The sequence below is a fragment of the Astatotilapia calliptera genome, chromosome 14 (assembly GCF_900246225.1).
Source record: "Astatotilapia calliptera chromosome 14, fAstCal1.2, whole genome shotgun sequence".
NCBI classification, from domain to species: domain Eukaryota; kingdom Metazoa; phylum Chordata; class Actinopteri; order Cichliformes; family Cichlidae; genus Astatotilapia; species Astatotilapia calliptera.
This window is the reverse complement of record NC_039315.1, coordinates 19583731-19600213: the sequence shown is the minus strand read 5'-3', so window position 1 is coordinate 19600213 and position 16483 is coordinate 19583731. Positions and strand designations below refer to the sequence as shown.

At 39.3% G+C, this 16483-nt stretch overlaps 1 protein-coding gene across 1 annotated transcript; it reads left to right on the top strand.

Annotated features, from left to right (window-relative positions):
- Nucleotides 1-498: 498 nt before the first annotated feature.
- Nucleotides 499-15039, top strand: trarg1a (trafficking regulator of GLUT4 (SLC2A4) 1a). Its single transcript, XM_026193462.1, has 3 exons — nt 499-1657; nt 12514-12640; nt 13260-15039. Exons 1-3 carry the CDS (start codon nt 1253-1255, stop codon nt 13268-13270), a joined length of 543 nt encoding a protein of 180 aa, XP_026049247.1. The 5' UTR covers nt 499-1252; the 3' UTR covers nt 13271-15039.
- Nucleotides 15040-16483: the final 1444 nt, after the last annotated feature.

Below are 16483 nucleotides of genomic sequence, written 5' to 3'. Positions count from 1 at the left end.
CGGCCTGTAGTTGTTCTACCAGTGCATTCAAAGCATACCTGGACCTAATAACACACACACACTATCAATCATGAATTTTTGCCTCCACCTAGAAAAGAACAAAAGCCATCCAGGATTCAAAGGAGAGCTCTGAATGACCTTCGAGAAGCCTGGAGAACTGTTCCTGAAGACTACTTAAAGATATTATAAGAAAGCTTTCCAGAAAGAGTTCAGGCTGTGTTGAAGGATGAAGGTGATCATGCCAAATATTGACTTTCATTTTCATTAGGTTGTGTAAACTATATTTTTTCCTTATCTACTGTTCTTTCATTTATGTTTTCAGGTTTCAGTAAATTGCTGCACCTGTTTTCTATTTTTCCACAGATACGTGGGCTAATGAAAGTCTTAGGGGTGGCTCAAGACTTTTGCACAGTACTGTGTGTGCAAAAAAACAAAAGACAAAAAAAGGGGTTTTTTGTCTGTTACTGACGTAGTAAAATAAATAAATAACCTACATGATGCCAGTACAACCAGTTAGGATGAACTCGTTTATTTTCCCTTACTGGCTTTTTGTTGAGAACGCTCGAGTTTTATTTGTGCATCGTCGCCGGAAGTGCCCTGTTTAAATGCGTTAACATGACACTGGTCCCAAGTAGAGTGCAGTGGCTGTGTTCCTGGAGACAGAGGAGGAGAAAGTGTCCGATTTTGGGGGGGTCTGCTTCGAAAATCACGTCTGACTTTGATCTTTCTTTTTTATGAAAGGAGAAGGAAACCCTTGAAGCTACTTCTGCAAGAACAAACAGACACAGGCTCAAGTGGTGGGACTGGATCTAGATCTGCATGGGTGACAGAAGCTCCTCTCACTGATCTGGATGTGTCAAAGAGGAGGGACGGTTTGTGCTGTGAGCTCCTTTTGAAATGACTCAAGTGTCGGGTGTGAACACAAGACAAGTGATCGAAGGAGGAAAATGATGTTTACAGGAGTCAGGCTGCTTTCATCTGATTTTATTCGTTGCTTTTAGGAAGTTTTTCCATCAAATCTCTCCGCCTTTCAGATAATCTAATTTGAAGCCGTCCACCGCACCTCGGCGTGTCAGCTTCTTCGTTATCAAAGTTGATCTCAGCTTTAGAGATTTGTTGTAAAAACGAAAATTTGACTAGTCAAAGTGCCGTCATTCACTGTTTTGTAATCAATCTTAAGACATTTTTAACAGATATTTATTTTCACAAATTTATAAATATATAAATATATCTTTCTAACTGAGAGGTGAACATGGCGATCAACACGGATGCCAACTTCCAGAGATCCAGTTTGGGTGAGGGCGGAGGAGGCGCTCCGCCGCCAGACTTCCAGGAAACTGAGAAACTACTTGCAGTGACCACTGAGCCTGGAGGGAACCAGATGAACATGTCCACCTCCTTCACGGTCAACGTGGGCAGCGACAAGGGTCTGGAAGCCGAGGAGAACGGCCACAGCGTCTCCGTGAGATCGGGCTCCACCGGGCAGCTGGCCGCCTCCGCCCCTCTCTCCCCTTCCAAGGCGAGTCTGAGCCGCTCCTCCACCGGCAACGCAGTCCAGGAGACCCCGAAGCCCCGGGATTACCTCATCCTGGTCATCATCTCCTGCATTTGCCCCGTTTGGCCCATCAGCATCGTGGCACTGGTGTACTCCATCATGGTGAGCATCTTGTTGCCTCGTCAAAAGTGTTAAAACCCCTAAATATGTTATTGCTGAGTAAATTAAGATCTTGGAACAAAAGAGGACTGGGCTCTTGAGATTCCATCACTGCTTCTTGCAGTTAAGGCTCACTTTATATTTGAGAATGCCCTTTACCTTTACAGCCTTTTGATATATGAAGGAAGCTTTTTTTTTTAAAGTATGGCTATTATCCCTAACTAAGAACCACATTTGCGTTTGGGTGAATGGTCATATTAATTTTAGACAGAAAGACCATTTAGCAGAGCTTGGATGACAATTTAAAAGAGTTTCTGACACTTTTACACTTAAAGGTTTTAAATTTTTGAATATATATATAAATAACAGAAGTGCAAATGTATGTGAAAAACTGACTTATACACACAGAACACTCAGTGCCTCATTATCTTTCACTATTGCTGAGGCTTTAAATGATCTCACGCTGGCTGCTTCCACTCAGCTGCCAGATGGTCTGCTTCAGAGGAGCTGATACTTGATGTATCCCTTCACAGGAAATTTAAGGGTGCAGCTAAGACACTAAAGCTACTTCAGTCAGATATGGCATTACAGAATTGTAAATAAAATGTTGTGTTTTTGCAGATAGACCTTTGTATGGGCTGCATTCCAAAACGCAGCACATGTAACTGATCTGTGATGCTGAGGATGCACTTTCCTGCTGTCTCCCTCTGCAGTGAGGTCTGGAGCGAAGATGGTGGAGCTGTTGTTTGAGGCTCTGCTTTTTAGTATTGTTTTTTTACACAATACTATGCCTATATCTCTCAAAGATACATCAGTACCAGTGTGTGCTGCACATATGAGCTTATAAAAGTGCATAATGCATAATGCAAAGAAAGATGCTTGTGTTTATTTAAAAATGGCATCATTCACATAATTTGTCTGGCAATCAGCAGGAAGTCCAGTGTTTACACACATTTCAAAAAGCTTGGTATATTTAAATCACGTATGTAAATTTGCCTCCATGTGATATACACACACAACTTTTGAAATAAAGTAATTCATAAACAGAACATAGTGTGAAGGTCAAAAATTTTATGTATGTATATATTCTTCTCTACCAATATGTTGAAACTGTATCAAATTCCTGCCTAAATTACCACAGCTATATTTACTATATTTTTACTCTTTTCCACATTTACAATAAAACATCTAAAATAAGAAAAAAGGCTTGTAAACTACAAATCGTATGTATATAGGCTCTTCAAGCTCTGTAACAGCCACAATAGAGCTTAGCAAAGTGTGTTGTTAGCCATAATATCTAATGTGTTCTGCACTGTAAGTGTAGAGAAAGGCAAACTGCTGTTCTTGAGCAGTACAGACACAAACAGCCTATGACGGACCTTTGCAGTAAGTATCTGGAACCATTCTAGCAGAACTCTTTTAGCGCCATCAGTCATAACTTCCCTGTGTCACGATTTTAACTCCTGGTGGCTGACGGCTCCTTAGTTTCAAGCCATTTGTGTTTTTCAGCGCACTTTACTTCTGACACTGTCCAGTAGCCAATTCTCAGATCTACAGAGAAACAAAGCAGAGGAAATGCAGTAAGCCATTAGTTCTGTAATATCACTCTTGCGGGGACTACACACCAAGGGGAATATCAGACGGTATCCACAAGACAGCCTGTACTTCCCTGAGCCATCATCACGAACCCACTGACATTCACAAGTCGGTTGCTGGCTAATGGCATTGAGAGAGAGAGAGAGAGAGAGAGAGAGAGTGTGAGTGAGTGAGTGAGTGAGTGTGTGTGTGTGTGTGTGTGTGTGTGTGTGTGTGTGTGTGTGTGTGTGTGTGTGTGTGAGAGAGAGAGAGAGAGAAAGTGTGGCAGAGGGAGGTTTTCACAGAGGGCAGAAGAGAGAAAAGCGAAGGAGGAAGAAACTGGAGCTGGCCACTAACTCAATAGAAGGCGAGAGAAGTCAATTTAGTTTCTCTGCAGAGGGCAGATTGCAGCAGTTAGCCAGCTCAGTAGCAGCGATCAACATCCTCTCTCTTTCCTGGGGGGTAAGGAAAGGGGATATGGGCCTCCCAAAGAAGATCAAAACATCATTCGCTACAAGGGCAGATGGGCATGAGAGAGACAGCAAATAGCCATAAAGTAGTTCCTATCACTTGATTAGAAGAAGCTGAATCAGATAGCACAGTCAGATAAGTGCGAGTGAGTCAGAACAGGAAAAACAGAGGTGTACAACGCTCACTTGTGAGCAGATGAATCAAAAGTAATGTGGTTGATACCACACGATACAGCTTTGGAGTACCAGATTAGTGCTAAGTGCCAGTATTCGCTACTCATCATCCACTGTGAAATGGATATTGCTGGAAAGTCAGATAAAAAAAAAGAGCAACTTTTAAAATGGTATCAATGGGGAGGTGTCAGAGGAAGCTGAACAGACTTTAGAAATTCATTCACAGAAAGACAGAAAGATCAAAAAAGACCATCTTAAGGGGTAGCCTGATATGAAATGCCACAGTTGGTGGTCACTTGCATTATTGATGAGCCTTTAGCTTCCAGTGATCTGGATTCAGACTTCATTTCATGCCAAGAGGGTTTGTGCTTAACAGTCGTGCTATTATGTAACATTAACTGTGCTGTGTGCTGTGTATTCAATTAAAACCTGATGTAAACCATATAGCTTTTGTTTTATAAGTATAGTACGCAATCAACATTTGTAGCTAAGCAATGGCTCAAAAATGGCTGTGTAATGTGATCAGAGTGATAAGCAGCAGTATCTGTGGCACTGTCCCGTAGCTCTAAGTGGCATTTAAGCCTGTTTCAGCTCATTGCTTTAGTTCTTCAGAAATACAGCTGTTTTTAGCAGCAGATTCAAGCAACAAAGCTTTGACAAATCCACAGTATTCCAGCCTGTTCGACACAAAACTGAGCTGCAACAGACCCAAATATTTACCCCAGGAATCTTTCAAACCTCAAACAGGGCTGGAAAGAAACGCAAATATAGGAGTGGATACAAATATATCCAGGTGTTTTGTTTTTAGATCACACACCTGTCTCCAGCTCCAGCTTTAAATACAATCAAAACTCGTGTAATTGTCTGTGTCTAACTGTAAATGCAGACTTCAGTAGATTCTGCTATTATGCAAAACATAAACTATATCACAGAATTTAAGAAAATACACATTTTTGTGTATGTAGACAGTGCAAACATTAAGTAAGATGTATATCCATCTTTTAATCGCTTAAACAGGTAAAAGTATCCATCTGTGTTGGTCCCATTTACCCTTGTAAAAGCGTCAGCATCTTTCCACACTGTAGATGGTGCATTGCTAACAGCAGGAACAGTTACATCCATCATCATCTCCCACTACTTTCAGCAGTAGGAGCACATAAAAGCCAACTTCCAGCTGGCTGCCGCCAAAGATCTCTGACAGATGCTTGGTGGGAAGGACTTGCGGCTGGCAAACGTTGAAGATACGCAGTCAATTATGGTTACTGGAGAGGTTGGGGTAATAGGTTTTTACAGTGCGCACTAGCCTATCCCAGTAATGGGAATGCCCAAACTGCAGGAGCATTACTGCATGTGCTGCAGATTTGCCTGTAAAATATGGTCTCACAATGCTGCACTGGCGGGATGGCTTTGTTTGTGTGTGTATGTGTGTGTGTGTGTGTGTAGGTAAATGAGATCTTATTAGCAGTCAAGTGCTGCAGTCACCATCAGAGAGCATTTAACACTGTTCTTACCCAATGTGAGCTCATCAGAGTGTTACAGAGAAAAAAGAAAAGCCGTGTGCTACAACTCATTTATCATTTTAAATCAATGAATGCTACAATGTGATCATCCACTGAATAATACAACTGAATGCATAGAAAGTCATGTTTTGAGTACAAGTATAGTACAGAGCACTTACCAGCATAAGGGCCACTAGCTATATGAGTGGCTTATTTGATAATATAGGAGCTTTTAAAATCTTCAAATCCCACTACTCGATGATTTAATATTAAAAATGAATGCATCTTCACTTGTTTTAATTATAATATTGGGACATTTTATTTACAATATTGTACAGAAATCTTGAGCCACCCCTCTTTTCTTTCTATTTTGCCTCCAAAGAACAAGACTTTCTCGTATGATAGTTCTCCAGCCTTCCAGAAGGTCCAGAAGTTTCTTTAGCTGTTTTTCCATTCATTTTCATTCCAGTGCTTCTACCTCACTATATTGAGAGGAATGTTTTTGTTAGGCCACTTAACACTGACCTATGACTCATTCAAACATAAAAAGACATGATAAGTTAGGGGATGAATCAGTGTTGTCTCTACGCAAAGAACTGTATCTTCAGGCACTTTGTTACTAGCAGCCTGCGACAACACACATAAATTGTATTTTGAAGTGGAGAACAAAAGAATAAGAATCTTCAGAAGATAAAGTTATCTGAATGCCATGTCCTTAATAGGGGAAAAGATCCAGCCTGACAGGACCTGAGAGATGCATCTGGCCCTCCAGTTGATCTGAAGGCCCAGATGTTCACTGAAGACTCACGAGATGGTCTCAGTGGAAGGGACTGTCTTCTTCTGGCAAGAAGGCATTGTTGATGAAGGGATACTGGGACAAAGGGCTGAGGTATGCCAAATTGTACAAAAACTGTACTGAAAAATCAGTGGCAACAGTGGAGTGGAGTGGTGAATCCAAATGTGAAATCAGGATGTGCAGAAGAGGTCAGGAGAGAGATACGACAGTGAGTGTCTACAGCCATCTGTAAAACATGGTGGAGGTTCTGTCATGGTTTGGAGTTGCCTATCAGCCAGTGGTGTTGGAAATCTTGACAAAATTGATTACATTTATTTTTATTTATATAAATGACAACAACTGTTGCCTCAAGGTGCTTAATTGATACAATTGTAAACACAGAGAAGTGCCATCAGATGTTAATACCTAATGCAATACCATCTGCAAATCATCTGATTGGTGATAGCTTCAATTTTCAGCATGACAATGGTCGCAAACACTTCCAGTGCAGTAAAATCATACCTGGATAGAAAAACACACATTGGAACTCTATCAGTCATGGACTAACCTTCCCCTAGAGTCCCAACTGCAACACTACTGAAGCAGTGTGGGATCATCTCGACAGACAATGGAATAAAAGGCAGCCAACACCCAAATATTTTCAATGGACCTTCATATTGTCCTTATATATCGTATTTGCATGTGAGCTTACAAATGTTTCAGTAAAACCTATTCTTCATTTTATTAGCAAAATCTGGACAAATGCAACAGAAATCGCTTCAGCACATTAATTTGTGATTAACTACCTGCAAAAAAAAAGTTGTAATAATGGCATTTGCACCAGCTTAAGCTGTGCATTCCAATTGCTAAGTAACAGATGCTAAACTTACTTTTCATTGTGTGATTTGCATCACATTAGATAATGACAGCGGTGTAACTAGACAACTCTTTGCTTTAGAAATCTCACCTGTGGTGAAAGCGTTTCTTAGTGTTTGCCCTTTTTTAGTACAAATAGCCCATTTCTGTTTTGTTTTTGTAGTTGAATTGTATATCGATAAACTGTGTTTGGTTTAACAAACAGAATGCTAATAATAGCATACATTATCCCGATGATAGTGCACTGTGCTATGAACTAAACGATGAAACCTGACTCTGAGTTATTTAAATATGCCTGGCAGTGGTTCACTTATAAATGATCTGCCAATGGATAAAGGTTTATACTATGATGGTCTAGTCTTTAAAAGCATTAGCACTCTGTTAGTTTGTTTGAATTCACAAGCAAATATATAAACACAAGTAAAATCGTATGTAACCATCAGCTACAATGCATTTTATAGCTAGAATAGGTATTGTGCCATCATAGCTCTGGAAGGTTTGATCATTTGGTCGCATGGGTGGTTTGAAATTTTAATGGGCATTTTCTGTAAAAAGTCTAAAAGCCTTGCTAGCCGCTTCCGAGAGACTGCGATGTTCTTTATCCCTCACCGGACCAATGTGATTTAACTTAACATACCAAAACAAAAAACCCTGCAAAAGCCTCGTACAAATTCATTTGGGGATTATAATCTAAAAGTTTTGAAAGACATAATGTATAAACCTGGAAAACGACAGATTTGCTCATAGAAGAAAACATCCTCTCACTGTACACTTCTGCGTTCCACCATGGCTGCTGTTGGTTCTCCATTATTAATGGCAAGTGAGAAAAGAAGCACTTACTGACTTACTACCACCCACACTTGTCTGCTGAACATTTGAACACATTAGAGAGAACGAGTGTGCGTGTGTGTGTGTACAAAGGCAGCACAATGAACACTACAATTAGGGTAGAATTTCCCATTCTGAAAACAAATATGACCCGTAGTCGTGCTGTGAATCAATACAGGCGTGATTCAGTGAAGCAAAGGGTGCCTCCCTTTCACTACACACAGATATTCACAAACACAAATGAAAACCTCTCGCAGGTCTCAAAGGTAACATCCAACAAGACTAGGTCCAAATGAGAGTGCTGACATTGCCTTCCTTTGTTTCTTTTTACTTTCTTATTATCATTATGCAAGTAAAATATCATCTTTTTAAATCACCTCCATTCTCCATTGATGGTTTCTCTCCAAGCTGGCCAAATAGGCTGTGTTTTCTGAAAGGGACTTCCATTGATTTAAGGTGCTGATGCTGCTTTTCTCTATGAGAAAAGATCAATACAGGCTCCAGCGGGACTTTGCACCATAGCTTCACATTGCAGTCCTCAGAGCAAGAAGATGGAGTGTGTCCCTGTGAAAGAGTGAGTGAGTGAGAGTTAAAAAAAAAAAAAAAAAAGTAATGTTTTTGTTTTACTGTCATGAGCCTGGATTGTGGGATGAGACATTGCATGTAGTAGATATTTAGATTTGATCAAATTTAAATAAATCCTAGAAATAATCGTCCAGTTAAATAGTTTTTGTGATTACGTTTCTTACCATGCAGGATATAGGAGTACATTATATTAGGTGACTGTTTTAAAGCAATTGCATTATATTGAAATATCTTTGTTTTAATTGCGATGCAGCATCTGTCAAAAGTTGAGTTTGAGCCTTTTAGAATTAAAAATTGGGAGGCGTTTGTGAAGCTGCGATAAACTGTGTGAGCAAATCAGTCAGTAATTTAACCCCATAACAGACTAGTGTATTATATTTGATACATACAGTTTTTGAGACTTCAACATTTCAGTGTGATTTTTTTTTTCCCTAAAAAATACAAATATATTGGATAATACACTTTTAAGAAGTAATTCTTTGCCAGGTGTAGCTATCATATTTGCTAAACTTTGTTTTTTGCAAATTATTGCAAATTTCATCTTTTTATAAATGTCAGGAGATTTAATAAATTCTCCATTTATTGGCAATTATTTAACGGTTCAAGTTTGAAGGGGTAAGAAGAATATTTGTCGATGTAAAATTCTGACAAATGTACATTTTTCATCACATGGTCCCAAGGTCCTCCCTTAAAAGCAGACGTGAGCTTTTCTCAGAAAGATCTCAAAAAACTACCATCAGTGCATTTCATCTTTGCATCTACAACTAAGAAAAACATAATTTTCATAATTACCAGAGCTGTTAACTTAGAGCAGCTGTTTTGGCCTAATAAATTTGTTAAGCGCTGTGTATTTAATTTATTTCTCCTTTTTTTCCTGCATCTTTAATAATCCAAAACATTCATATTTCACCCATGCCTAGTACCACTTCCTCATCTTCTTAATATTGAGTTCATTATGCACTGGGCAGCTGAAATCCTTTATCATGCAAGAATGTGAAGACATTCTGCTTTGAAAGTATATCATGAGCTCGGTTGTTGTTATTATTTCCCAAACATCAGGCATTATTAAAAGAAGAGATGAATGCCATATTTAAAAGTAGTTTTCCACTCTATCCTAAGGTTGCACTGTCCCAAACCCACGTGTACTAGTGCACAGTAGTATCTTACTACCAGACAGCCTGGAGGCAGAGCATCTCACGGGAGTGAGACGATGGAGTAACAAGTTAGTAATCAGGGGAACTACTCTGTAATTCAATCTGAATTTGAGGCAGTTCCCACCTAACCCCCAACACTCTATTTCTTCAGTATTCAGTGACTGAATGAAGCAAGAAAACAGAGACACCATAGCATGATTTCAAACTAAATTGTGAGGGTAATGTGAAATTAAGAATAGTGGATTACTTCCTGAAATTCTCTTATGAAGCATGAAGTTCTCAATCGCTGCTAAACTCAGGTGTAGGCAGGTTTCATTGCTGCAGTCACACATGGACTGAGTCATGATCCTTCTTCTACCTGCAAATCACCTCTTACTTTTAATTCTGATGAAAATGCTTTTAATTTCAGTCAGTGTTAATTATATTTGTTTTATTAACACTTTCATACACACAATGCCGTTTATATTTAAAGCATTTGAACTTTCATATGTAAAATGGGGAAAAATCTTTTGAGGAATACGATAGTGTAGTTAAACTGTCAAACTGATGAATTTCTTTGTTTTGTTTTTTAACTTTTCATATTTTTATATCTGTAACTCCAACCTGTGTAGAGCTTATATGTATTTTAGTCTTAGGACAGTAGGGCAGCACTTTCTTTCTTCTAATACCAGATAAGTTTTGGTGAGAGTTCCAATTTCTGTTTTATCACCTCTGCTTTGAAAAGACTCATCCTGGACACCTGCTGAAGTATTTAAACGCCATCTCCATTCAGGTTGATCAGGTTGTTTAGTTGCTCTAGTACTCAAGTGAAACTTGTTAAGTTATAGAGCAAATACTTGGAGTGATATATGTAAACTATAGGCAAAACACACACATGATGAAATTTTGTTTTATGACTAAATAAATGAAAAACAGCAACATAAGATTTTTTATCTGATGTGTGCATGTACATGCTGCAATACCGTGAAGAGCAGTGTTCCTTTGTGTGGATTCCCTTTCACAAAATAAAAACATACACTGTTAAAAAACCCTGCCAATCCAATGAAAAGCCTGAGACATCAGTAACGGGAGATTTGATCTTTGGGGTGACTCACATAAAAGCAATGCAGAAGGCTGAGAATTCCCATCCATCACACCTTTCACACATACGCATGAATCACTCTGTCTCCGTATCTGCAGTGTACAAGCAAAGCAATATACGTTCAGCATTAAAATGATATACAACCCCTTCATACTGCTGCACTCACCGATTCCATCCAATTGGCTCTGCAAGTCACATTCTTCCATCAGTCCCAATCTGCCGGCATGAGATTTGCCCGTTTACAGTTGAAATAAATTACTCTCTGCATTTCACAAGTCAACATTACTGTGCTGCATGTTTATCAATTTCTTTTTAAAATAAGTATTGATTAACTATATGATAAATATTTTAAAGTGTAACTCTTGAAGAGCTGCTTCAGTATTTTCCTCCGGCCAGGAACTTCATCATTTGTCCAGTAAAGCCACGATCCCTTCTCTGCACATGTCAAAACCATCACAGCTTTGCCTCTAACATTGTTTCCAAAGCACTGTGAGATGTCACTCTGACATAATCATTTCTAACCCTGTCCATCATGGTCTCTTTGTCAGTGCCACAGCAGGTCTCACTACCATCTTGTAAACTTTCCCTTTGACTTTGATACTCTTTACATTTTCATCTTTCCACCTGCCACTCTCTCATTCACACACACGTATTCTGTTTGCTACTACTGACTTTCATTCCTTTTCTCTCCAGAGCATACCTCCACCTGTCCAGGCTCCACAGAGTCCACAGAGACCCCTGCCTGCTTTCCTTTGGCTTTGCCACCTCTCTTTTTTATATTATTAGCCTCCAGTACTCTGTGCACTTCATTCATCTTCCTGACTATCCCACTGTTTCTTCACTAACCTTTGAGTGTTTTCTTGCACTTCCTCTTTCCACCACCAAGTCTCTTTGTCCTGTGTCGTCTGCCCAGAAGATACCCCAAACACCAGTAACTTTTCCCCACCACCCAGAGCTTGTCTCAACTCACTTCTACTTGTTCTTGGTGTCCAAAGTCATTCTACAGACTACCATCTGATGCTGCCTAACTACATTGTCCCCATGAAAACTTTTGAGGGTTAGACTTTTCAAAGAGCCACAGGTTAGAGTGTGAATAATTATTGGTACACCTCAGCGCTTCAGTGTATATGCCGAAAGAAAAACCAGCTCTGGAGAACATACGGGTGTTTTATGTTTTCAGTGTAAAATATGTACTAATCTGGACATTTTTCAAGAACTTTTCACATTTGTTTCACCCATAAATGGGAAAAGCATTGCACTTTAGTACATAAGCTCAGTGAGCAATGGTTTATATGTATCTTGAATTTCACACCTTACACTCAATGTGTGTGAAGACTTGTGTATGTTCGTGAGTTAATAAAGGTTTTTTTTAATCACCTATTTCTTTTTTTAAATGTTAAATCACATTACACCAGATCAGCAAAATCCATCGATGAGCCTGACTGATCCAGGATGATTAGTTCAGTAGTTTCAGGGTGTTCAAAATTGATAATAATCAAACAATTTGGAGTTCTTCAGGTGCAGGTGCAATAACTCAGGTTTTGGGGCAGTCACAAAGTCTTAGTGCTGCTTGGTCTTATTAGTTTTTCCTACACAAACTGGAAAAATAAAGAAATTAGAGGAAGAACTGGATTAATTACAAATAATACTTTATAGGGTTCCTGCTACATCACTGTTTGCATCTCTAGCTTTATCTAAGAACTCATAAATATGTAGATGAAAATCTCCACCCTAAGTGTATCCTTGGTTTGGCTGGTTCGACAGATCTTCCTAAAAATGTTTGGTCTACTACCTAATATATTAAATTTGTTTAATAGTCTTGCTGCTTTTGTGTGTCCTCAGTCCAGAAACAGTCTCCAGGCGGGGGACATAGACGGGGCCAAGAGGCTGGGTAAACTGGCTCGTCTGCTCAGTATCGTCTCCATTGTCTTGGGCGTGGTCATGATCACAGTCTACGTCTCAGTTTCAGGTACATTCATTGAATCAAGCAGGACAAATTTTTGAGGACAGTGATGTTATCATGATGGTGTCCAGTGTGCTGCACCGAGATTTAGATTGAGGTTTAAAGTGTAGCTGTAGGAGGAACTATCTACTCAGAAGGGTAGTCCAAGAAACATCTGCCAAGGCAGCTCACTCTCTCGGCAGAATGTTCCTGGTAACTCATTTTGTTTACTTTCTTCTTTTTAAACATACGTTAAGAAGTTTGTAGTGCAGTAAAAATGAGATAAGAGTAGCATGACAGATGTTTACATTGATTACATTATTGTCATTTTGACTTTTATATCAATCTTGAAGGAGAGGTCAGAGGTCAAACGCTAAAACTTTTAAATTCTTATAAGGCTTTTTGTCAATTTTCAACCAATAAATCATTAAGTTGACCTTGAAGATAAGGCCCCTCTACACTCAAAGTTTTATCGAAATCAGAATCCAAAATTTTTCAAGCGATCTTGTTTACAGACAGAAAGAATGACATGCTTCAGATGTGTTTCCTGTTTTCAACTTTGCCAACATCTGTGTGTGTGTGTTACATTTACTTTTGCTGCAATCATAAGTGTGTAACATACTTCTTCTCTTTCCCTTTTTTACAGTTTCCAAATGAACTCGCGAGAGATGATCTTTCAGCAAGTAAACAAATGAAAAACACCATTCAGAGATGCATGTATTAGAATCTGGTTAGCATTTGCTTGACAAAAATAATGAAAATCCTGATGTAAATCTGTCAGGTTAAAACAGAGGAGGAAGAAAATGCAGATTTGTTTGTGGTCAGAAGGAACCCCGTGTGTTTCCCAGTGTGGAACATGGACTTCTCTCAATGAAGACAATAATCTGTGTATGAGGAGAGAGCGACTTTCTCTGTATGAGATGGAGCTTCTTTCGAAAAATGGATTTGGGGTTTGGTCGCCAAACTTTGGACAGCTGCATATAATCCTCATATATTCCTCATCGAATCTTTTGCATTCAAAGCATATACAGTTACAAATATATTTGAAATGTGGATAGAAAAAAATTACATATATACATTGTATATGTACATTTTATATGTTTGTATGCCAAGCGGTGCTGGGTTTGCTAAGGCTGTCATAGTGGCTGCTTTGTCAGTACCTGGATGCTCAGTGGAAACTCAAAGGTTTGTGAAAGTGGGCAGGGGACATAATTGTTTTTATTTATTATAATTTTTCATTGAAAACAAAAAAAAACAAGACTAAGTGCATGCCTGAATGTAGATCACCGAACCTCTGCCTTCATTTTGACTGTTATTTCCATGTTTCTTACCTTTTCCAGGAGTCTGAGAGACTAGCAGGTTTGCACATGTGAGACTGTTTTGTGTACATCTAATTATTTACCACAAACATGACTTAGTCTCAGCTACACCTTCAGGTGTTGTTTCTCCTCACCATATTCCCTTATAATTAATTTTACGTGTGTGCGTGCACGCGTGCACGTGTGTTTGCTGCCTTTCTACACCATTGGCATTGTTATACAATGACTGTTAAATGTCACTGATTATTTCACTGAATGTTTTTTCCAGCTTGTTGTATTGGTATAAAATGTATTTATATAGGAAAATATATATGCAATATGTACGCATGCTTCTTCTTTTTTAAACAACGAGCGGGTCTATAAGTTTAACTTAGTAACAATGAAAAGCATTTAAACAAAAAACACAAGCATTCTGTAAAGTTCAAGCCTGACAAATTTTCTGTATTCATAATTTTATCGAAGAGATGCAGTTTATTGTTCTGCCTGTGGATACATATAACAAGTATGTTACAGTGACATGTACCAGGCTTGTGAGCAGAGATAAAATTCAGTAACACTATGTTGCATTATTCAGATCATTTGGATAGATTTTGGGGGCAATAATGTTATTTGGATGGCGGGGTTAATTTACATTTTGTATCATTTTCATTTTGATAAGTTACAGTGCTTGTTTTCACTTGCTCATACAGTTCAAACAAGTGAAACCTTATAGCTATATTATGCTGCTAAAGTGATACTACCAAGTCCTCATCATCATCAGTGAAAGGATGTACAACTGCTAACTGTCGAGTTAACAGACTTTCAAGTCCCCGTTCATACTCGTGGTTGTACAAAAAGTCACTTTAGCAAAACATCCGAAAGCAGCAAAATCCAAAGATGCCCTACTGTTTACGTAGTGCAGGCGACAGCCCTACTGTTTTTCTTACATCTACATTTTTCATCTGGAACAATTGGCGAGCAGAAGCCAACTGTCAGTAAAACAGTTCAAACTTTTCCACTTCATTTCCGTGTATTAATGTGTTTCCTTTCCAGTATATTGTATGTGCCAGTTCACCTCTCTGTGGTGTACATTTTGCATGTCAGGAATAAACATTACCATGCATGGTCCAAGTTGTGCCTTCTCATGGTAACTTCCAATTCACAAGGAATTGTGTTGACCACAGCCATGCTAGCAACTTTCTGAGTCTGTAGTCTATAGATAGCATGTTGTTTCAAATAAATGTAAATATTCCAATAATTATATCAATAAAAACACCAACATGTTGATCGCAACGGCGATCGTGGCTCAAGAGTTGGCAGTTCGTCTTGTAATCGGAAGGTTGCCGGTTCGAGCCCCGGTTCGGACAGTCTCGGTCGTTGTGTCCTTGGGCAAGACACTTCACCCGTTGCCTACTGGAGGTGGTCAGAGGACCCGGTGGCACCAGTGTCCGTTAGCCTCGCCTCTGTCAGTGCACCCCAGGGCAGCTGTGGCTACAATGTAGCTTGCCATCACCAGTGTGTGAATGACTGAATGTAGTGTAAAGCACTTTGGGGTCCTTAGGGACTAAGTAAAGCGCTATACAAATACAGGCCATTTGTCACTTAGACCTTTATGGGTCAGACCCCAGTTTGCCTACATGGTGAGGACCACAGGAGGTGTTGAGCTCACACACGTTTTTGGAAGGAGTTGTGTTTCGGTCACACAAACACTACACACATGCATGTCATCACTGCGGTAGGGCAGCAAGACTTTGTATGCAGAGACTTCAGCAGATCCAACTTCCCAAACCCTTTCACAATCATCCTACTGTCTGTCAATGTGAACAGATTCACTATTGATGTATATATACACACACACACACAGACACGTACAGTGTGAAACTGATGACAACTGAATGAAGATAAAAGAGCTCAAGTTCAGATTTTCCTTGTCTGCCTGCGTTTGTTAAATAACTGCTTAAATAAGCAGTTATTTCGTTAACTCTGTTTTCCTGGGTCTTTTCACGTGTGCTATGAATAAATCTTCTTTTTTTCGGTACCGGTACTAGTTTTATTTTGTTGTATTCATCCGCGACACCTTAAAGGCTGGTCTGTGAAAATATTGTCGGGCACAAACCAGTTCGTGGCGCAAAAAAGGTTGGGGTTGATCTAAAAAGGTTGATCTACACGCTTCTCACATCGCCTAGATTTAAAATCAATGTTACAACAATAAAAAGAAAAACATTGCAGAATCTCACAGAGATGCAAAAGCATCATGAAGCATATGAATCAGAAAAAAAGTACAAATAGAACCAAAGTGTGAAATCCACAAGCTGCTTCAGAACACACAGTATGCGCCACAGATTGTACATAATTGTTGGCCAACACTGCTCAAGATGCTGCAGATTAACCTGCAGTCCAAAACAAAGAAAAACCACCCATTCAGCACATAAAAGCCTCTGATCCTTCCTGCTTTCTCTCTCAGTGAGTGTAAATACACTGTCGACAAGCAAACACACACTCATTACCCCCTACAAAGACAAACACAGCCTATGTCTGGTACCGTTGTTATTATGGACGCTCACATGCTGAA

Bases quoted from the DNA above. Each gene is read 5' to 3' on its own strand.
- trarg1a (XM_026193462.1), top strand. From the start codon at position 1,253: ATGGCGATCAACACGGATGCCAACTTCCAGAGATCCAGTTTGGGTGAG. The intron at 1,658-12,513 runs GTGAGCATCTTG...GTGTGTCCTCAG, and splicing joins CACTGGTGTACTCCATCATG to TCCAGAAACAGTCTCCAGGC.